General features: G+C 42.4%; 1 protein-coding gene across 5 annotated transcripts in view; it reads right to left on the bottom strand.

The window, feature by feature from the left end:
• Positions 1–23,268, bottom strand: part of SEMA3D (semaphorin 3D) — a 119,115-nt gene that overhangs the window by 24,099 nt on the left and 71,748 nt on the right. For all 5 annotated transcript variants that reach the window (XM_081957239.1, XM_081957242.1, XM_081957240.1 and 2 more), the window contains exons 7-12: positions 22,555–22,683; positions 21,534–21,676; positions 12,755–12,869; positions 11,285–11,354; positions 10,460–10,604; positions 1,269–1,491 (exon numbers count right to left, since the gene is read on the bottom strand). In XM_081957239.1, the coding sequence (XP_081813365.1) occupies positions 1,269–1,491; positions 10,460–10,604; positions 11,285–11,354; positions 12,755–12,869; positions 21,534–21,676; positions 22,555–22,683 (825 nt within the window). The remainder of the gene's footprint in view (positions 1–1,268; positions 1,492–10,459; positions 10,605–11,284; positions 11,355–12,754; positions 12,870–21,533; positions 21,677–22,554; positions 22,684–23,268) is intronic.

Genomic DNA, 23,268 nt, shown 5'->3' with positions numbered 1-23,268 from the left:
GAAGAATCTTATTTTTCCATAGTCTGGATGAATCTTCCCTGCTAAAACTCTGGACTGACACCTACTGTCTATTTTAAACTTGCAGGCATCCATTATAATGAAGAGCAAAGCTGACTGATTAGAGCTAATTTAAATAGGCCTGGTGCCAAAATAATGCTCAGCCATAAATATCTTTAATCTTAGTATCATATCAGATATGAGAAAGTCTTGGTATTTCTCATTTGGAAATTCTCTTCCACTAGAATTTTAGCTTTTCACAATTTTCCTCCATACCCAAAGTAAGTTTTTTCTATCTCTGATCAACATATGGGTCTAAAAGTCCCTATTGAAAATTGTATGCAAGTTTGCCTGATTATCTATATCTACATCTACATATCTATATCTATAAAAGGAAAGGTTCCCTTCGCACATATGTGCTAGTCATTCCCAGCTCTAGGGGGCGGTGCTCATCTTCGTTTCAAAGCCAAAGAGCCAGCGCTGTCCGAAGACGTCTCCGTGGTCATTTGGCCGGCATGACTAAAAGCCGAAGGCATCGATCTGTTATCTAATTCTAACACAGACATTTTTCTTTGAGAAGAAATGCTGTAAGGATACTTTGCATTCCAGGGGAATAGTGGCATAGAAATACGATGTTGGTAAACCAGGATCGACAAAGCTGCTTCATGTGAGACCTCCATTATATTGGAGATGACAAACCGATCTAGCCAGATCAGCTTGTCACCTTGCAAGTTAAAAAACTAGAGGACTCTTAACTCTTTGTGTGCAGTATAAAATGCAACCTTTTGCAATCTGCTCAGGGGCCTTTCTGAAGCTGAGAAGTAAAAATAAATAAATAAGCAAAGAAGACTGACCATATGCGGACTGGAACTTTGGATAGGGAATGATGCAATTCGTCTGCTCTAGTTATCGTATCGCTTGTTATTAAGTGAGATATCGTTGGGGTAGATTGTAGGGGTGACACCGAAATATAATTTTAACACATTTTATCTATGCCTAAAAGTATTGTATTTTATTCCATTTTCATCTTAGATTGTGTTTGATTCCAATTTCATTTTTAATCATATTTTATTCCAATTTCACTAATAATTTGTTTCTGGAACAAATATGGTTTGATACGGCTCAAGGGCTAATCCATCCACCCATCCAATTGAGACACATCCCCTCCTTGTCTTTCAGTCCATCCCAAGAAATCCTTGGGGGGAAATGAGATACAGAGCTTGCCGTTTACTGATTTGGGGACGAGGCGGCTCTCTTGGCCCGAGGCTCACCTGTGCCTAGAAACAGGACGTCGTACTGTCCGTCTTCGGCCGTGACCCGATCCACCACCACCTGAGTCAGCCGGTGACCCACGTTGACCTGAGTGAAGACCGGAGCCCCTCCCACGGGGTGAACCGCTCGGTGCATCAGGGGGTGGCGCTTGATGAAGCTGATGACGTCATCGGGGAAATCCCGGGTGGTCTTGACCGAGGGGTCGTAGGTTCGGCTCGGACACTGGCGGAGACGGGAGAGAAGAGGCAGCGCATTTAGCGGGGGGGGGAGAGTTTGGCCCCAGTTGGCCTCAAGGAGTGAAGAGAAGCGGTCATCAATGCTAGTTTGCACTAGGATGACAAGTAGTCCTCGAACTTACAACAGTTCATTTAGTGACCTTTCAACATCACTAAAAAAAAGTGACTTGTGACCCTTTCCCACCCTTATTGCAGCATCCCCAGGATGACGAGATCAAAATTCGGATGCTTGTCCACTGACTCGCCTTCATGACGATTGTCCTGTGGTTTTGCGACCTTCCGTCAAGCAAAGTCAATGGGGGAAGCCAGTTTCACTTAACCCCCATGTTACTGACTTTACAACCACAGATTCACTTAACAACTGTGGCAAGAAAGGTTGTAAAATGGGAAATAATCACTTAACAAGTGTTTCACGTGACAACAGTTGTTGTTGGGGCTCAGTTGTGGTCGTAAGTGGAGGATTACTTGTATTATGACTGCCCTGCCCTTCTGGGGCACCCACCCCTCGTGTTCCCAGGACCCTCTCTTCTTTCAGAAGTCCCACTTTCAGGGGAGGAGGGGGGGAGAGGGAGGAAGGGAGGAGGAAAGCAGGGGAAGGAGGAGGAGACCTAGAGAGTAAAAAAAGCTACCAGGGGTTGGACCATCCGAGAGGATTTGCATGTCGGGGTTCCAAATAGCATCCAAAATTAAACCAGAGTCCGAGGCAAAGTATTCTTCAAAGTTCCAATTGATGAAGAGAGCCTTGTTGGCACATCTGGGAAAACCCCAATCTGAAAGCTTCCAGGTTTTCCCCACCCAGTTGAAAGTCCAAGATCTTGCCTCCACATCCACAAGCCCATCCCATGGTCCAATCTCCCACTGCCATGTTGCAGCTTCCACCCACCCAGTTCCGGTCAGGTGCAGAGGCAAAGGATGACCTTGGCAAGGATGACCTTGGCTTCCTAGAAAGATTTTTTTTTATGGCTACCTATCATCTAACTCCGTACAATCCCCCCTCCCATTTTCCCACCATAGAAATTGCATGGAAAAATAATAGAAAGTGTGGCAGGCCAAAAATCCAGACGAAAAGATGGCTGCAGGCCTGACACTGCAGCCTCTGCCAAGTTCAAACACATTCATTACTAATTGTATTATGTCCTGCTCTCCAGTAATTTCCTGTCATTTGCCTTGTTTCTGAACACCTCCAGCCTATTCATACAACCTGCGTCTTGTGTGCCCATCCCCCAAAGGGTTTGAGAACACATGCAGAAAACAGAAGATCTTCTGCAGTTTAACTGCCGTCATTTGGGGATCTGTCCTGGTGGTGAGAAATATGTCTTCATCTAAATCTGAACAGTTAAATGGCCTTTGTTGCTGGTACGACGCAAAATATTAAAATCGTCTCTCATATCTGAAAATGCCGAGCTCTTGAGGGGTGTGTGTGTGTGAAAGATATCCTCCGCTTCGTCTTTTGAAAAGACGCCGTATTTTACTTTCTGATACTGTCAGGGGGAGAAAGGGAGGCTAGAAAGCAGCCGGGAAGGATTTGGAGGCTGTGGGGAGCAATAATACTATTGACATGGAAGTCCCTGTTCTTGCAGGCAGCACCAGAGGGATAAACAACAACGCTGACTCATCCGGACTCAGTTTTCACCATGGCACTGCCTTAGCCAGGCACGTTCAAATAGGGACTCTGGCACTGCCAACAGCAGGCATTTCATTCCATGTGGTTGAAATCTAAGCCGATGGTCCAGGCGGTCTGAATTTGCTCACAGCAAAGGCCCAGATGTCCTCATCAGCTATTTTTCAACCGTTAATCAACATCGCCCTCTTCTGGCTGCTGTTGGAAAAGCACCTGAATCCTGACGAACTGTATTCAAAAAGATTGATAGCCTAATAATAATATTCATGTCTCAAAGCCTTACAAATGCTTTTGTTACAGTGGTCTCCACTGCCTTGGAAAATAATACGGTATCATAAACGTCTATAGACAGCTTGTCTTGAATCCTGATATTTATATTTCTGACATAACATTGGTCTGTACCAGAGGCCTTGCGGAGATGGTATCATCAAACTTATAATAATATAATAATAACTAAATAAAGTATCCACGCTCCAGAAATAAGAAATGACACTCTTTCAAAATGGATTAAGGGAAGATTGGTCTCCCTGGTCCTTATTCCTACTCTGGATCAAGGTTATCACACAACCGGTGCTATTGATGGTGAAGGGAAGGCAATTCAAGACTATTAAAAGGCAATAAATGACACAGCAGCATTAACAGCAATGCCGACAGCACTTAGGCCTATGTACTACTGGACGGCTATTTTACATCCCCCTCTAAGCAGTTTACAGAGTCAGGATATCCCCCCCACCCCCCGAACAATCTGGGCCCTCATTTTCCCGACCTTGGAAGGATGGAAGGCTGAGTCGACCTTGAGCCACTCAGGATCGAACTGCTGGCAGGGGGCAGAGTCAGCCTGCAATACCACATTCTGACCAATGGGCCACCATGGCTCTTAATTAATCTAGTCGCTTTGTTGTGCAGTTTGGTGTGTGTGTGTGTGTGCGCGCCAGGTGAAAGTTTTCAGTTAACATTGCTCTGGTCTTCAGAATCCTTCCACAACACTTCAACCAGAAATTCAACAGCAAAAAGACGAGGAGGACCAGAGCTTTAAGGCAGTGATCCTCAATCTCGGCAGGTCGAAGACGAGAGGACTTCAACTCCCAGAATCCCCCAGCCAAGTCTACCCATCTTTCAAGCAGATGGAGCCTCAGATGGCTGACCTGCTTATCTGTGACCCCAACGGATATTAACCTTCCATTATCTTCTCCTGTTAAATGGAAAATGCCCCATGTTTTCTCCCAAGGCTTCCACGATTACACGCAAGAGGCCTCTTACACGAAGCAGATGAAGGACGGTTTATGAAAAGTTGAAGTTGGGGTGGAGGGGTTTGCAGTTTTGACACAGACCTTTCAAGCAAGTCCAAGCTGCCATCACTTGGGCCAAAGACACCATGTGGCAGGTCTATTAGGCTGAAATGCAGATAGAATGGGTGGTTTCAGGACGTGCTCCAGCGCTTAAGATTTGGCATCGCTTAGAGAACATGATGCATGCTGAAACTATCCAAAAAACCTGGACTGAATCTTCTGAGTTGTTTGTGTCCATTTTTTTTAATTACCCCCAATTGTTGCACATGGTACTTAGGTAATTTTATGGCAGAGGGGCCCCTCGTTAAGTCCAGGCAACTGATTTGAACTTTGGGAAGTCAGGAACATGTTTTCCTAATAGGGATTGGGAAATCAGATTAAGCTCTAACAGCTGCGGCAACTGGGCTAACAGTGTTTCTCCACCTCCTGGGTCTGGACTTCTGGGAATTGACAATTCTGGGAGTTGAGGTCAGTGGTGGGATTCAAACTTTTTTACTACCGGTTCTGTGGGCGTGGCTTGGTGGGCGTGGCAGGGGAAGGATACAGCAAAATCCCCTTTCCCTCCCCACCCCACCAACCTGCTTTCCATCTCCGTCCTCCCGTGTCAGGATAGGAGGGGAAGGCCAATTTAACATCCGCTACGGATGGCTTAAGCTGCTTCGTTCATCCACATAAGGGGGACGGGATGACGGAAGAAGCGAGGCAGGAGGGCGTGTCCCAGGCCATGCTTGTACCTGGGCTAGTTGCAGGAGCAGACGTGGCCAGAGTGGGATCGGGGGGCTGAAGCCAGGATTTCTTTTAAATGCCCAGTTGTGCAAAAGCATTTGGATTAGAAGAACTCACCCATAATATGGCCTCCTGGGCACCAGAGAGAACCAGTCTGCTCTAGCGGGGAAGGCACCGAGCTAGAAAGAGGGAGGCTGGGAGTTCTAGTCCTGCCTTAGCCATGAAAGCCAGCTGGGGGACTTTGGGCCAGCCCCCCCCCCCCAACTCTCTCAGCCCAACCTGCCTCACCGCATCGGATAGGTTGGCCAGCTCAACCTATTTTTATTATTTTTTATTTGTAAAAAATAGTAAAGGAAAGATAGAAATAAACATATAAATAAAATGCAAAACAGATCAATATGGTGATATTGTGATATTGTCACAAAAATTGTGATTGATAAAAACTCCTTTAGGATTCCTTGCATGTCAATCAAAACCAAGGAGGGAGGGGCTTCCTGAGAGATGGCAGCCTGATTCCTTTTTGGCACACAGGCAAAGCTTTCATCATGCAGTTGTGATACACAACCCCTGTGCATAAGCCCCTGGGTAGAAGCTTCACAAGCAGGAAGAGACTTGTATCTGAACAAAGCACCCTACTCTGACACTGTCCTGTCATGCAAAACACACAACAAAGGATCCAGCAAAGCACCCACAACAGGAAGAGGGATACTCTGTCTAAGAATCCTCCCAAACCTTTTCCTCAGTCTTTCAGAGAAGTAGAGTTGCTCAATTTTATGGCATCTTGGCTGTAATTTGAGTTCCAAGTTGGAGCCCAAAATAAAAGAAGCTTCCAAATTCTAGCCTGGGAGTACACCTATTGTTTGGGATTATTGGAAGGGTTTAGTTAAGGGTTTTTATTATGCATGGCACATTCATATAAACAAAGAAAAAGTAATTTTAGTACCTTGAACCGTAAATTCCTTTACCAAAATTCTCATGCAGAAAATCTCAAGGTACAGAATGACCCCAAAATGTCATCCAAATTTTGCCATGAAATAAAATACATTACACGGATTCCTTTAAAAAAAAAACACACCCTTCCAATATTTTCCCTCCAAAGAAACCCAGGCAGAGTTTGTTTGAATTTTTACAGACTTCATGCCTACAAATTACATTTAATTCCTTCAATTTGCTAATGGACATTTGTTGATTTCTTTTTGGCACTCAAGTGGGAAATATGAAACGGTGGATTTTTCTCAAGCAGGATGCCAGTTTAGTCTGCCATGCAATCTGAATTAGTTCAGATTCTCTCTGAGGTGAGTTCTGAATCGGATCTTATCTGCTGCCCATACATACCTCTGCTTCTGAGTAATGCTTTATGCCTCCAGTGGCCAGCCAGACAACCACAAGTAGGCGTGGAAGAGACCCCTTCTTTACTATTTGCTTCTCAGAGGAATTTTGGCTTTAATGTAGGAATTTCAATTTCTACATTATTAATAGCCACTGTAGACACTCCCTGTCATCACATTTTGACACAGTAAATTCCATAATTAAATTATGGATTGTGTTGTATGTCTCTATGGGCAATGATTTTCATGCAATGGGACTCCAGTTTGAAAGAGATTCTCTTCTGGACATCAGCAGTGAACGTATCAGCAGCAACTCAATGAGTGAATCACTTGTGTCCTTATGAAGCAGCCTTGCAATTTCCATCTATTGCAGTTGTTAGAAATTCTGTTTATATAAAGCACCACACAGAGCGAACAAAGAGCACAGTCACCATGTGCTTTACTGCACATCTATTTTTCTGTAACAGGAAAAAAGAAACTCTACTCAGACAAAACAGCACAGAGTATATACCACAGATCCAAACTCGTAAATACTGCCATCTACTGGCTGAATACTACTGTAGTTGTTTCATAGAAATATATTCCAACAATGAATTCCAACAGCAGTCGAAAAGTTCTGGGCATCTCTGCAGGCTGAAACAGCTGGTAGCTAAGTCTGATGCATTGGACACATTGAAGTATACTAATCTGATTTTTTTTCTTTTACCCAAGACATTGCCTTGAATTAGATAATTATAGCAACGATAATTTATTTATTTATTTTGCCATTCAGCTCCCAGTGACTCCAGATCATTAAAACATTTTAAAAAACCAGAACAATACAGAACACACTAAACCAAGCCAATGGAGTCTGATGTCAGAGGAGAAAAGAAAAGAAGAAAAAGGCCCTTAGAAATCCCCTGGTTTGGATTTCAGAGGGACCCTCATTCCAGAGGGAATAAAATAGCAGGCAGACGCTAGGAATTCTTTCCTTATTCTGGTGACTTTGAGTAACCTATGTTTGCCCAAAAGAACCAATACCTCTTATAGAAAAAGCTGGTGGGATTTTCTCTGAAATACTAGTTTTCAAATGCAAGCAGATAACAAATACTAAATACTGCAGCTGGCTGGAGAAGTCTGGGAGTTGAAGTTCAGGCATCTTAAAGTAGTCAAGTTGGAAAAACACCATTTTAAGGTAATGTAAAGAAAGTCGAACTTCCACTAACTCACCTGATTAGTTATGAAAGGAATTACATGCAAAGAAGCAAGGTCAGGAAGCAAGAAAGTCAAGGTAAAATCTATGTTTTTCTTTTTTCCAAGAAAAATATTTTTGCAAAAGAAGGCTGGGGCGACTCCAGCTAATGCTTCATTCTGCATCAAATCAAACTGTTAGTTCAGGTGGCATCTGGAATCAGCTCCTACCCTGCTTAGTGTTGGCTCTGCTCTCCTAGCCTAGGATTTCTCCTTCGACATTTAGTATCATATTTCTCTCCAAAACATCATTTAAGCTGTTAAGATGAGGGAAAATTTGGAAAGAGGGTCTGGGTTATTTTTTTTTTTCTCCTTTGGATAAATGCAAAAATCCCCCCCTCACCTCCCACCCCCCCAAAAAGAAGAAAACAACCTTGAGTTGGCTTTGTCTGTTAAAAAGACCTAGCAAAACCATGAAGTAGACGAGATTTACAAGATTCAGGGAGGGGACCTATTATTTAATCAGCCATGATTCATTTGGGAGGGGGAAAAAAACCCAGAGCATATTAAGGGTGGATGAAGAGAAGAAAATTTGCAGAAGAAAAACAAGTGAACTTTCTCTTTAAAAAAAAAAAAGGGGGGGGGGAACTCAACAGCCTCTAATTTGGAGATGCAGACAATCCACAACTTATCCCAGCATCAAAGCAATACTGAACTTAACATGCTAGGCAGAAGGAGGGGGATTTAAGCTGCCATTTTGTTTTGGGGAGAAAATCACACATCAGACGGAGTATTGGGATTGAATCTGTGATCGGATTTTGGCGGTGAGCGAAGAGGGAAAAGAACATTGCTAAGAAGCCCTTTGATAGGAACGGAGGCGCTAAGAACTGGAAGTGAAACGGAAGGGACAGTGACTGCTAAACAGAGCAAGCTGACATGTTGGATAATGAGAAAGAAAGAGCTGTGGATGTTACAGTAAGACCTAGGAGGAAACAATGCGAGAGGGAAAATGCCCCGTGCTTTTTTTATTTTGGTTTTTTTTTCAATTGCCTCTTTTGGCTTAAAAGGAGCCAAGGGAATTCCTTGGTAGAGGCAGAGAACCGGGCGAAAATATTCTCCTAGGACTGCCCTCCCCCACCCCCCATAGTTCTGAAGTGGGCACATCAGAAGGGCTGCCCAGCTGTTCCCCACATCTGGATGGGAATCAGATTCAATCCACTCTCTCACTTTGCACCGCACCGTTTGTATCCCAGAAGAGAGAGTAACACGGATAAAATCCGGAAAACACAAGCGACCCAAGATGCAACTTTCCGAAACTTTCCCGAGTAAGTACAAGGGTTAGGAAAAGCTCACGCCAAAGTGCAACACACACAACCACGGCTGTGCTTGTTTCTCTGCTTCACCACAACGGATTTTGCTCCTGATCTCCTGATCCACGAAGTGTGAAATGTAGCTTTTGAATCTGCTTTTGGAGCTGGTGCCCATTCCCCTGCCTCGTCCTTCCTACAGCAAAGGGACCCGCTGGAGTTAACAGCAGAGGGCAGTCAAGGAGCTTTGGGGATCCTGAGGAAGGGAGCATCTTTTTCCACCCATCCAGGCCACGTTCAGAAAAAAGGAGCAGCAGGAGAAAGAGTTTGCTCAAAGTCTGCCTGTCTCTCACAGCCTAAGTGGCCCAGTGCTCTGAAGGCAGAAAACACGCCAAACAGAAGATGACATTTCACACCTAAAAGACGCTAAGACTTGTCCTAAATAAGGGAAGTGCTTCATTTGCAATTAGTCTCGAATGAATATGGTTCAGAGCGCATTTCTTCCATGCACTCCGAGCATAATCAAAACTTTAAACACCCGTCTACTATTTCCCTAGATCCTCCTATTTCATTAATTTCCCTGCTTTTTCTACAAAGATTAATTATAAATCAGCAAACAATGAACCACAGCGAACTAAATTAGAGCAGAAAAAAAATGACAAGGTGAAACAAGAAAGAAGGGTGGCATTTGATTTCTACATACCAGGTGGTTTCCCATGTTTCCTATTTCAATCATTTTAATATAAAATAGGTAAATCATTTTAATAGGAAAGATGGGAAATTGTCTGATATATAAAAATCAAATGCTACCCTTCTTTCTTTTTCACTTTTTTCTGTTCTAATTTAGTTTGTCACAGTTTTTACTATTGTTCTTAAAACTTTTAATTAAATATATTTTGAAACAATTAAATAGGATGTTCTCCTGAAAGAGAATCTTCATATATCTGAGATAAGAATGGATAGGACTGCCTCAAAAGTGTTATTTACCAGGTGGGTGAATAAAGGTTTTTATATATTCCTGCATTTCCATAAATCATGCTCATTACTACATCTTTTAAAAATGCCAGCCAGAAATGCATGTCACCAAGCGGTCACATTTTAGTTGCTTTATTTAAAAAAAAAATGCATGGTGAAGAAGCAGTAAGAACAGAAGGAAATTGCAAAAGGTAAGTCAGGCATGCTTGTGCTTTAGCATTTGACAAAGTAGAATATTCCATGGATGAGATGCTGCTGCCCCAGGAGTTGAGCTCCACTTACTTCCCCCAGGAAATCAGACAAAAAGCAAAGAGAGACAGTCAGGAAACACGCAGTCTTGATCAATGCAACCTCAAAGACGGGAAGAAACTTAAACAAACAAAAAAAAAAAACAGAACAGAACCCAGTTGTCCAGCTGAAGAAGGAATAAAAACAGAATCTTAAAACGTTGTGGATGGAAATTAGCATCCATTCAAGGGAACCCCATAAGGGAAGAGTTTTCATAGCAAGGAGGTGTAATTCGGGGAGAGATACTTACTGTGCCAGGCCGAGGGTAGGGAATTCGCCCATCGTACTGAACCCAGCGGTGGTCCACGCTTTCTTTGTGGGAATAATAGCCGCTGAAGACTGCTCGGATGTCGGCCATGCTGTAGACGCAAACCGCCGAGCCCTTGAACACAGAACTGGGGAGGACACAGGCGTGTCATTAATCAGCTTCAACAGAGGCCTGAAAGCCCGCCTCACTTTAAACACAACCGGCATAGCAGAGGTGGGTTCCTATCGGTTTGGCCCGGTTTGGCCCAGTTCAGCCGAACCGGTAGTGGTATGCCAGCCTGGGTCACAGAACTGGCAGCAACCCAGGCTGGACATGCCTCCGAACCGGTTCCCCAGTCGCCACCATCACTGCTGCCATCTTGTTTTTAAGTTCTGTCCATGCACAGAACAATTTCCATTGAACTGCGCATCAAGCACGCACACAGGTGAACTGGCAGTAATGCCAGCCAGAATCCACCCCTGTGGCATACGATACATGTCACTTTTTTTTTATTTGCTAAAAAATCATCCTCCCCGCTGCAAATCCATTGCATACTAGACTGATGATGTAACCTAGTTGGGTCATGAAACATCTGCAAGAAAACCACCCAGCTCAGAGAGCACCAAGGACCTCTCGTATCAACCCTGAACTACAAATATTCTCCTTCAAATCACCAGTTTCCTGCCCCACCCCTCCTTCTAGAGCTCTTGCAAAAGGTAAAAAAAAAGTTTATTGTGATTCAATCAACAGCCTAATATCTAGCATAATCCATCAAGGAAACTCTGAAGTCTTAAAAAAATTTCCTATGTAGAGTTGGATGAAACATACCTGGTGGTGGTGAAAACGCCGTACACCATGGGGTTCCTTTCGTCCCTTGTAGAAAGCAGGAATGTGTCTTCTGCAATGGACAACGTTATTTTAGAGTTCAGATTATACGCATTTCATTTCATATCATGCCGTGTGATGTCAATATTTCAACAACAACAACAAAAAGCAGGCAGGCACACGCACACAACATCCATATTTTAGTTTATATGATATTTTTTAATTCACATAGTGAACTACGTCTCTGTTTAAATTTACTAGATCACCTCAATGGTAACTACCCCAGAAATGGATAATTATCACTGCTTTGCACATGGTAAAATAAGTGTCTGCACAAACTCTAAAAGTGCTACTTTTTTATGTTTAAAGATACTATAGATCAAAGTATAAAATTTCAAAGAGTTAATCTAAACTTTAGCATTTTAATTGTTGTGCTCTGAAATGATATTTCGTGATTCATCGTTACTTTAATCTTAAAATCCTTTTTTTTTCAGGACTGAAAAAGATGCAATTTAGCAATTAAACATAATGATGTAACATATCACAACCTCTTTTTTTTCTTTTTTCCCTCTACCTGATTAACCCATGAAACTGGATTCACTGACTTAGCCACAGATCTGTCTCAAACTGGCTAGCTGTTTCTAAAATGAAGTTATATATCATTTTTCTTCATATTCTTTTTTTTCCCTCCAAAAGTCTTATCTGGTTTTCTACTCATAAGTGAAATAAAACACTACACACATTCGTAAGAAACAATCTAAAGTATATTTTTCATTATTACTTTGCAATGCAAGTCAAATGATATGTTTCATTTGTCAAGATCAAGAACGTATAAAGGAATTCAAGAATTCTCGATCGGTATTCTGTTTTAAAAATCTGTACTCTTTATAAGCAACTTAATTTTGGGAGCTACCACAATAATAAAAATCACAATAATTATTGCTACCTTTCCTATTAATAAAGAAATGTTAATTCTATATTCATTTTTTGGTCCAGATAAGCAGTCTACTACTCAATTATCGTGTGTTCCCAAAATAGGACAGGGTCTTATTTTCTTTTGACCTCCCCCCCACAAAATAAGCGCTTGGCTTTCTTTTCGGGGAGGCCTTATTATTTTTGAGGTGCAGGAGGCAGCGAGCGTGGTCACCTCATGGCTGCTGCTGTGTTGCAATATTTTCGGGGAGGGCTTACTTTAGGGCATGCGCTCAAAAGCCCCATTGGGCTTATTATCCAGGGAGGTCTTATTTTCAGGGAAAGAGGGTAGAAGAAGCTTTCAGGTAAGTTCTATTCAAGAAGATTATTCTATAAACTCTATGTTTCATTCTTTTTTTTCCCCAAAGCATGTAAATATACAAATTCTCTTCCAAGGAATCGGGTTTTTCTAAATTTACACTGCTGGCATCACTGAACTGTGTACTCTACTACAATTCCATGATGGAGGAAAGGAATCAGCCATGACCGAAATTCACTTACGGAGTTCATCAAAATGTGTGTCAGCTCCTTCTGGACCTGGGATGGAGCAAACCAGCCGCGCTTTCAGGAATGTTGTCCACTTGTTGATCAGACTGCGTTGACCTCCAATGTCATTCTAATAAATGATAATAGTAATTTTAATTGGGTTTTTTTAAAGTTGCTGGTTAATAGGAAGACTTAAGTTGTGTAAAGAGAGGAGCAAATTTGGAAATGGTTATCCAGCCCATCTAAAGTTTACAGCAGGGGTGTCCAAACTTGGGAACTTTAAAACTTGTGGAATTAAACTCCCTGGCTGGGGAATTCTGGGAGTTGAAGTCCACAAATCTTAAAGTTCCCAAGTTTGGACACCTCTGGTTTACAGTAAAGGAGAGTATCCAGCTTCCACAGCAGAGTTTTTCATCCTCTGTAATTTTTAGATCTGTGGATTTCAACTCCCAATTTTTAGATTTGTGGATTTTAGCTATGCTGTCTGGGGAATTCTGGGAGTTGAAGTCCATGCATCTTAAAGTTGCTAAAGTTGAAAAACATTGCAGTCTGTTCCATGGTTGACCAGCTCTTCCTGATGTCCAACCAAAATCTTCCTTGGGATTTAAAGTCATCATTTCTTGTCTTATGTCCTCAACTATTCTGCCACCACCTTCTACATGTTAGCCATTTTCCAGTTCCAAAAATCAACAAAAGACCACAACTTTATTTCTTGGCAATTTGGCCTCAAAATTCAGCAATATGATTTTTAAATACCCCCAAAGGTTTTGGAGTGGCTATTGAAAGGCCCATGTCCATGAGGGCTTACAAATAAACATGCCCAGTTCAGGAGCTGTGGATTCTTAGATGCTATTGGACTACTCTGGAACCTCTGGTTATGTTGACATGCAGGTGAGCCTTGGGAACATCTGGAAAGTTCTCCACTGGTGTTGCAATAATCCATATAAATCTGGGCACAGCTATTCTTGGTGGCCCAGCAGCTCTTATCTCTTCACCCATTCTAAAGAACAGCCCACTAGTAATGAAGCGCCAACTGGGCTATTCGATTCCCACGTTCACTTTTTCAATGGCTTCCTCCCCTTTTTAAAACTGCATTGGTGCCGCGGGCGGTTGAGCGAAATCCAAAAGTCCTGACTGAGCCCACTTGGAATGCAGGGATATCATTTGGCTGATGAAGTGATAAAACTTCCTTTGTGTCCCTTTCATAAAATGTAAGAAGTCGTTCCTTTAGCCGAGACAGGGGAGCTCAGGAGCTCAGCTCTCTGTTTACTCTCCTTCTGAAACTGGATCAATGATGACTACAATGGATTTGTTAGCCTTTTAGGCCTCAAAGTCTTTTCCATCTGCTTTTGCTGCATTTCTGGAACCTTCTTTTCACTACAAATAACCATTTTATTAGCACCCACCGCTTATTAAACTCTTACCCTGTAAGAGAATACTTCGCCTTGAAGTGCCTTGCTTGGCAGCACAAGGAAATAGCTATAAAATCTCTGCTTATCTTTGCACTTGGATCTTAGAAACCTACATAACGATTGTCAAACGGGAGGTAGATCATTTACCTTGAGAGAGATTGTTTACAGTCAACGGATAATCACACAGAAAACTGGAGACTTCTTTTCTCAAACCAAGAAGGGAATAAGAAGCAACCCAGGGCAATTCTATCTCTGAGTGTGTGCTCTCCCAGGGACACACAACAAAGCCTCCTGCAGAACCTTTTTCAGATTAAATACAGTTTGATTAACCAGACTCCAGGTTTTGCTGCAGCGAGTAAAATGGTTATCATTCTGGAATCTCTTTCAATAAGAGAGCTCTCAGAAGTATTATTCTAGAAATACGTGTAATTACATTGTGGACCACCAAGTATCAACTACAACAATCTCTTTGCTTGTGTTATAAATTAGGAGAAAACAGATGCAGGAAATCTTGCTAACTTCCTACAGAAAATATGTTTCAAGGGTATTTTTTATAGTTTTATTTAATGTTTCATATGCTTTATATTCACGAAAAACCTCAGTGACATCTAGGAACAGATTCCTGTAAAAAGCGCAGCTCAAGTCTGGAATCCAACATTTCTTAGGCTATATTGAAAGCACTGCATTGTGTGCTTTTTTCAAAAAAACAAACTATTATTTTCCCCTTTGGGAAAGTCTGAATAACAAATATCCTTGTGCACAAAGAAAGGAGATATTCAAAGATAAGCTGTTGCTCGTGATCATTCCATGCTTTGCCATTTTCCTGCTACAAGACGATATGATAGCAAAACACCTTCAGCTCTTTATACCCCATCAACAGTATTACTTGTTATTATTTTATTCTTTTTCATTGACCTTTTGTTACTCTTTTCCCCCTGCACAAGTGAAAGGTGGCATACGTAGGAAATGTTCACTTATTTCAATCCAGAACCAGGTGAAGTCATTGGGTCAACTGGCACAAAACCCAGGGTCAATGATGGGTTGAAACTGAATTCTTCTAGAATTTAAACCCTCCCCCTATATTATATCAAAGAAATCAAAGATCACGTGACCTGTGATTTCTTGGCTATAATGAGTGTTTAAATTGTAAAAGGATTCAAATTCAGCCCCCCGTTGACCATGATCTACAGGGTGGCAAAGGGATCTGCGCCAAGATGGATCCCACAGAAACATTAATCTTGACTGGAGCAGAAACCAACAATAATGACAATGTCAAATAGATCATCCAGCTAAGGAGATTGTTCCTAGCCAAAGAGATTTACGTAACTCATTTCCCAAACTTGGGAGCCGTCTCTCAGTCTTGTCCTTTGGTATTAATTGTGAACCCCCCAGTACAACCCTGAGCTACAAATATTCTCCTTTATTGGAAACCAAGAGTGCACTAACAATTTACAAGAGCAACCATGGTAAACGGGGATCCTCTGAACAAAACTCAGTTCACCTCTGATCATCTTTGGACAGGAATTTCTAATGTTTCTTGATTGGAAACATTACAAACAATGATTAATTCATCAAAGCCAAAAATGTTGCCGAGGACCTATAAAAGCAATGGTGCGTTTAAAGTCATCCGTTTTATGGGGTTGATAAAATTAAAGCCTCTTTTTGTATTCTTTAAATGTGGGCTTACCAAATCCACTCAGTATATTTCATATACTGTAACCTATCCCTTTTATTTATTTTTATTGGTATCTCCGATCAAGTTAGCTATGCAGAGCAAAGTTGAGGGATATTTCTGTGGCGATTTCCTTTCTTTTTCTTTTTGATTTCCACTTGCATCCTGCTTTTTCTGCCAGGACCTGGCTGTGATTGATGCTCCTCCCATGTCTGGCCACAGGGACCGCCGATTAATAAGAAACTTCCCCAAACTCAGCTTGTAATCAGGGCAGACTTACGCAGCCGCTCAGCGTAATTACTCCTTTTAAAGTGCAGTTCATTTGCATTTTGCCCCATGTCCTCCACCTTAAGTGATGCCCAAACGTTCTGGTTTAGGCTGCCTTTTTTGTGGGGGGGGGGGGGGGATACAAGTCATCTTTATTCATAGCGAGATTTAGCCTGCTGCAAGCTGCAGATGTGCTCTTAGATTTTATTTTGACACCTTTCTTTGCTTTTTCTGTTTATGATTCAAAAAGTGTAAAGCCTCTTTTTGTATTCTTTCAATGTGGGCTTACCAAATCCACTCAGGATTCTGCATAATACTCATTTTGATCAATCTAGTCAAGCAGAGTTGTTTTGTTGTTGGCAGTGTTGGTGGTTTGCTTTGGTGTTTTCTGCCACCCTGTAAAAATAGTGAGAATAGAAGCCTTTTTTCTCTTTATGGTTGTGTCCAAATGGAGACAACACATTTCATGTGCTGGACACTTCTATCTGGGCATCCGTATCTCTTAGAAATTTGTCAGAATATTCATGAACTGGAATAGGACATAGCAACAGGTCAGCCAATGAATAGGCATAGCAACTAAGTCAGCCTATGAGGGCTGTTGAGAAACTGAAACAGCAACAGCTAGGTGCCTAGGCGTGCCTATAGTTCTGAGTCTGTGCTGAGAAACGAAACTAGCCAGGACTTTGTCTCCTCTGAACTCTGAACTGAAACAATCTTTCCTCTCTTCCACCTTGGAAGAATCTGCTGTGGGTATTGTACATTTATTCATGTGTTATTATGCATATAAAGAAGTTAATGAATCCCGCTGAATCAGTTATCTATGTGTGCTTTCTGGATTTGATTTTTGCAACAAACTTTGACACAATTTGTTTAGCTCTTGCTAAAATTTCTCTACCACAAATACCAAGGAAATATGGGAAATGCTCAATCAGATGAAGCATTCTGGGGAAAATCAAATGTCTGGGCATCTTCTAAGCCTGCAAAGACGTTTCAAGTACGAAGTTCTCTGTTTTTCTGTTAGGTCTGCCATGTTTTCCATGAGAAGGTCACCCACACCCATTTTCTCCTCCTTCCTCTTTCCTTCAAGAGAAGACACAGGTGGTTCTTGAGACCTTAGCAGGTAAGAGCACTCAGGCGATCCTGTTTACATTCAGAAGCTCCTCCCTAAATCCAGAGTTGAATGTTAGCCCAGGCCGTCAAAACACACCCAGGAGAAGACAGTGGCAACCACCGTTGCCAAGAACATTGCATGGACATGTCTGTGAAATCCTTAGGACTCCAGCCTGGCTTAAGAGCAGCTTTGTGAGAGCAAATGTGATGGATGCTCCCTTGATGAGTGAGCAATGAAGGCAGACATGGATAAATGAAAGGAGAGATTAAGCGTGTTGTGAAACGAAGCCTACATTTCATCCGGGTAAACAGCATCTTAGATCATGAAAATAAGAATGTATACATGGAGCAAAGGTATGACAGCTACGTACTACTGGATATAATTCATCCAGCCAAAAGAGCAAATGTTTTCCCTGATTGCCCTCCAGATGAGTTTAAGGGCTGCAGCGTAAATGGCATAACTCTTCCATGAGTCACAGTAGTTAATCATACACAATTCCCTTGCCAAATAAACGCAATCAGGCAAGGATCTATCAGTTTGATGAACAGCGTAAGAGCCAGAGGGACCAAGGGATACACGTTTGCATCCATTGGAGAATATTATTTTTTTAAAATAAAAATCATCCTATGACATGAAAATACTAAAGCTTTGTTGGAGGATGGGGAGGTAAATGAAAATGAGAGGGGGAGAGAGAAAGAAACAGAGAGAAAGAGAAAGAGAGAAAGAGACAGAGCTCAAAAAATCTGTTTTAGTTTCAAACAGTTTGTGCATCCTTGAGAGGGAAATTAGGATTAGGGGGAAATGTCTATGGAGATTCTCAGTCATCCAGGTCATGATTGTCCCAAAGGTGCTTTTTTTCAGAACTGAAGAAGCTCCTTGGAGGAAAAGCGAAACGTCTTCAAAGAAAAACCAGAAAGTCCAGTTGCATCTTGAAAAAAATACCTTTGTGACAATTAGGGGAAAAGCGCACTGCAAAATTTTAAATAGTTACGGTTTGGAGATATCATAGGAAAGAGGAAAAACTGAATTTGAATTGAATTTAAAAAATGTCTTCAAGAGATACGGACAGGAGGAAATCACCTGTCCTTGTTGGCGCATTGGGAAGTTCCTCAGAGCAGGGGTCTCCTCCTCCCCTCTCCGGTCCGTAGAAAAATGATCTTCCGTGAAACCGGTCCCTGTGGCACAAAAGGGTGGGGAATCGCTTCCTCAGAGGACACCTAATCCAATCCCACAGTTCAGTTAGAGGTGTGGAACTGTGGCCTCTTTATGACTTGTGGACTTCAACTCCCAGAATCCCTGAGCTGCCCTGCTGACTCTGGAATTCTGGGAGCTGAAGTCCACAGGTCCTAGAAGGGCCATAGTTCCCCCACTCCTGAGAGTCAGAGGAATTGCTATCCTGCTTGGAGCAGGTGGGGTGGCTATCCATCTCTGAAGACCCTCAGTGAAGGGTGACACACAACCACTTCACCCAACACCTGCTACTTTGGATCTACAACTCTTTATCATCTGGATTCTCATTTTCTTTTTCTTCCACTTTCCAGGGCTAATCCCGTAAGGAAGGCAGGAAGGAAACATTCTGGTGTTGTTTCTAGCCTCATCTTTATTGCCCTGCTTACAGAAACTGGTTAACCCTCATGACATTGTCCCAGCTAAGGCAAAGCACCCATCGACCTGACCGATGTTGACTTGTTCACACCCACCCAGTCACAAGACCACCGAGCCCCACCTGCCCAGCTGGTCATTAGGGCAGAGAAGCGGTTGTTAAATTATTTGAATCCCACCACTGCCTGTATCTATTTCCTTCCAACTCCTACTTCCTTCTAGCCTTCTACTATCTAACCCGAATCTACTTCCTTTTAATATCAACCTGGATATAAAGCCTCTGAGATAGCACAGAATAAGTCTATTCCCTCCTCTAAATGACAACTCTTTGGACATATGAAAATTACCTTTCTTTCTGCCTCTCTGAAGACGCCCGGTTCAACTGGGTTCAACTGACCTTTCCCTCCAAATTGGCAGCCCAGCCTTTGGGAAGGAACCATTTATTATTTGTTTATTTATGACTCCTTCAAAAACCAATGCTGTCTCAGAAATCCATTGAGGATTGGCTCAGGGTTGACACAAACTAGATGACATCATCAATACTCTGCATATTTAACACTGATGATGTCATCTACTTTGGGTCATGAAACGTCTGCAAGAAAACCACCAAGCTCAGAGAGCATCAGGGACCCCAAAGTCCTCCTCCTCCTCTTCCTCCTCTTCCTCCTCCATTCTAGCACTGATGAGGTCCCCTACTTTGGGTCATGAAACGTCTGCAAGAAAACCACCAAGCTCAGAGAGCATCAGGGACCCCACAGTCCTCCTTCTTTTCTTCCTCCTCCTCCTCCTCCTCTTCCTCCTCTTCCTCCTCCTCCTCCATTCTAGCACTGATGAGGTCCCCTACTTTGGGTCATGAAATGTCTGCAAGAAAACCACCAAGCTCAGAGAGCATCAGGGACCCCACAGTCCTCCTTCTTTTCTTCCTCCTCCTCCTCCTCTTCCTCCTCCTCCTCCTCCTCCTCCATTCTAGCACTGATGAGGTTCCCTACTTTGGGTCATGAAATGTCTGCAAGAAAACCACCAAGCTCAGAGAGCACCAGGGAGCCCTCATTATCTCAGAAATCTGCCACCAAGCCCTTATGGAAACTGGTGATATCAGAGGAGGCCTCACAAATCAAGGCCCTCTTAAAATCTAGAGAGCATTCTTCCTGGGAATTCTGGCAGAAATAATCTCAGCACTTCTGGAGGTCACAAAAGACGAAGATAGTCAGTGTAAATCTCAGTTTAAAAAACCCCTAGAAACTAAGTAAGAATTTATCAGTGCAATATTCGAGACAAAACAACGGGTTCTCACATTGTTTGTGACTTTATTATCAAGGTCATTATCATTAGAAGGCCGGCAGAAAGGACAGCTTGGGGTTAGATTAAAAGGAAACAAGAACCTCCGCTCCCATTGAAGTTACTTTCATTTGTGGAAAAAGGTAGAATTTAAAATGAGGATATTTAAGCAGATTTATTGGGTTGTTGTTGTTTTAATCTCAAATTTACATAGTCACTGGGCAGAAGGGCCATCGGAATAATGAAATGAAAATCTGTCATGAGCTAATAATCTAATATTTCATTATTTTAGACATTCACAATTCAATGGTACCTTATGATATAATGCACGTATGCATATTTGCCATTTATATATCTGAGCCTTTTGCACAGAAAACTCCACTGATATTCAACTTCGTAAGCTTATTCCTCCACAATATATTTAAATAATATGCAAAAAAACAACAACTGCATTTCACTTGATATTTGTGGGAACTTTCCAGTGTTTCCCAAGCAAAACAAGAAATGTCAGCTACTGCAGATAAACTGCTGATATCTGCTACTTTCTTTTCTTTTTAAAGCAAAATATCAAAAATGCCATTTGTCATGACAAATTATGCATTTCAGCCTGATTGTGAATGCACTGAAAGCATTTCCTCTCAATTTATAACACTCTCCCCCTGGTGAGATGCCGAATGAAAAATGACGTAAAGCCAATTTAGGATTTGTGCTTGAGCGCATGTGGTTTGTGTGTGTGTGTGTCTCTGTGTGTGTGAAATACGCATTAATACGGAAATAGGGAACAGTAGAAAACCTAGAAAGCTGAGAGGAAGAAAAAGCAAGGAAGCAGAAACCTGGAACCTCAGACTGGTCAGGGAGGATAAATACCCTGTTTCCCCGAAAATAAGATCTCCCCGGAGGATAAGCCCAACTGGGCTTTTGAGCACATGCGCTAAAATAAGCCCTCCCCCAAAAATAAGCCCTCCCCGATAACACTACAGCACAGCAGCAGCCATGAGGAGACCACGCTCGCCGCCTCCTGCACCTCAAAAATAATAAGACCTCCCAGAAAATAAGGGCAAGCAGTTATTTGGGGGAGGGGGGTCAAAAGAAAATAAGACCCTGTCGTATTTTGGGGAAAACAAGGTATATTGGCAAAAGTGTTATCTGAAAAGGCAACAGCACGTCTTGAATCGAAGAAGCAACGGGTGGAAATGAATCAAAAGAGACTCTCTGTGGCTCAGTGGCTGGTATTTAATTTCATTATCAGCTACGAAAATACGTTAGTGCCCAAAATGCAACTGGGCCCATCACACGAAGAGCTGGAGGGACTCTAGACTGGATTATTAACCCATATTGTGATGTGTGGGCCAGACACCACTTAAGGGGAGATTATCCCCTCGCTGGGGCGATTTCTATTTATTGAAGAAACAGCACGATGGGTTTATTTTTTACAAAATCCACATTGCTCACCTGACAGACGCGGCCAACATAGGAAAGAATGGCCCTGTCGGAGGTGCCGCTCTCTTGCGAAACTTCTCGGAAAAAGAAATAGATTTTGTCATCGTCTGGGTTATAGGTGTCTGGGATAGGAAAGATTCCAATAAACTTTGCTCCTGAAAGAAATTAAAAAAATAATAATAATAGGAACAAGGGTAATGCCACTTCATTGCATTTTCTCATGCTTTAAACCCATCGAGGCCTTGGCAAAACAGCTTTAAGGAGATATATTTCTTCACTTCCTCTTCCTCCTAACTGAATTTTTCTCTAGAATTTAGTACTCATAAAATAGGCGGCTTACAAACATTTGTTTAACCATCGTTTGAAATTACAACACTAGTGAAAAAAGGGACTTATGATCACCCCCCACGACTTATGAGCGTTGCATAACCTACCGTCATGTGATTAAAATCTGAGCAAACTTAGTTAGATTCTTGATGGATGTATTCCTTGTGTACACTGAGAGCTTATGCACTGAAGACGAATCCAATCACATTTGGCAAACAAAGAATTCTTATTCTTTTTCACCTTATTCAAAGGTGCTTTTTCCAAGAGGCAATTAGACCTTCAGTTTTTTCTTTGAAGACGTTTTGCATCTCATCCAAGGAGCTTCTTCAGCTCTGACTGGATGGTGGGGAAGGGAAGGATTTGTACTCCTTGCAGACAGCTGGTCATTTGCTTCCTTTTTAGAGGGTCATTGAGGCCACACAGAGAATTCGCTCCTTCCCTCTGAATGAATGAATAGACAACCTAAAATAAATCTAAATCTGAGGTGCTACTGGTGCTTCTAGACATATGTGTCTTAGCATGCAGCTGTATGTGCTCCTAACGTGGCACTGAAAGGGCTGTGAAGGTTGGGATCTGTCAAGATATCTGCAGAAACCGCCTTGAGTATCGCACGAAGAGTCCTCTGTCTACCGATCTGTTCGTGACGCCCTCAAGTGAAAGAGGTTCTGAAGCAGCGTGAGCCACAGCCACCTGCGAGCCCTCTTACCGTTTAGCCAGTAGTGCTCGGACACATCCGTCCTAATGCAATGCTGGTCTTGCGATGCGCCTAGAGATCGGGTGAGCGCCGTGTCTTTGCCAAGGAAGTCTGAGGCTGTTCCAGAGTAAAGATACCCATCTGTAAACAGGAGGTGGGTAGGGGGAAATATATAGATATATATATATTATTTAAGATCACAGAGCCGGGGTATTAGCCTTGTCTTCCCAGAGTAGCCCATCTTGGCCCTTAATTGCCAATGGCGGAAGTGTTCTGTGTGTTTCCCACACAGCCGTCCTTCTCCTTCTTTCCCCAGGAGATGGGAATTTGCTTTCTTTTCAGAGAAAAATCACACTGTGTGGGTTCCCCCCCCCCAAGCAATTAATCATTTAATGTAACTGAGTATTGTGCTCAATGAATAAGTCTCTGCGCTGCTCACTTCATAACCTTGTCGCTAGGATAGTGCAGCCTTTTTATAGCATTATATACACGGCAACCTAACATTCTTGGTTCGTGAATAATGATCAATACAGAGTCAGAAGATACATAAAACTTTTGATTCATGAACCCTGGAAAAACTGTTCCAGCGTTTGGGAGTCAGAAAACGCAGGCCAGCCAGCTGCCTCCGGAAAGCTCACAGCCTGCCTCGAAAGGATTCAGAAGCGAAACAGCTCCATATTTGGACTTTTTATCCGCTCCTTTCAGTCCCTGTGAAGAAAAGGGTTG

Source organism: Natrix helvetica (assembly GCF_964273705.1).
Source record: "Natrix helvetica genome assembly, chromosome: 6".
Lineage (NCBI taxonomy): Eukaryota > Metazoa > Chordata > Lepidosauria > Squamata > Natricidae > Natrix > Natrix helvetica.
The sequence above is the reverse complement of the archived record's forward strand: the minus strand, read 5'-3'. Positions and strand labels throughout refer to the sequence as shown.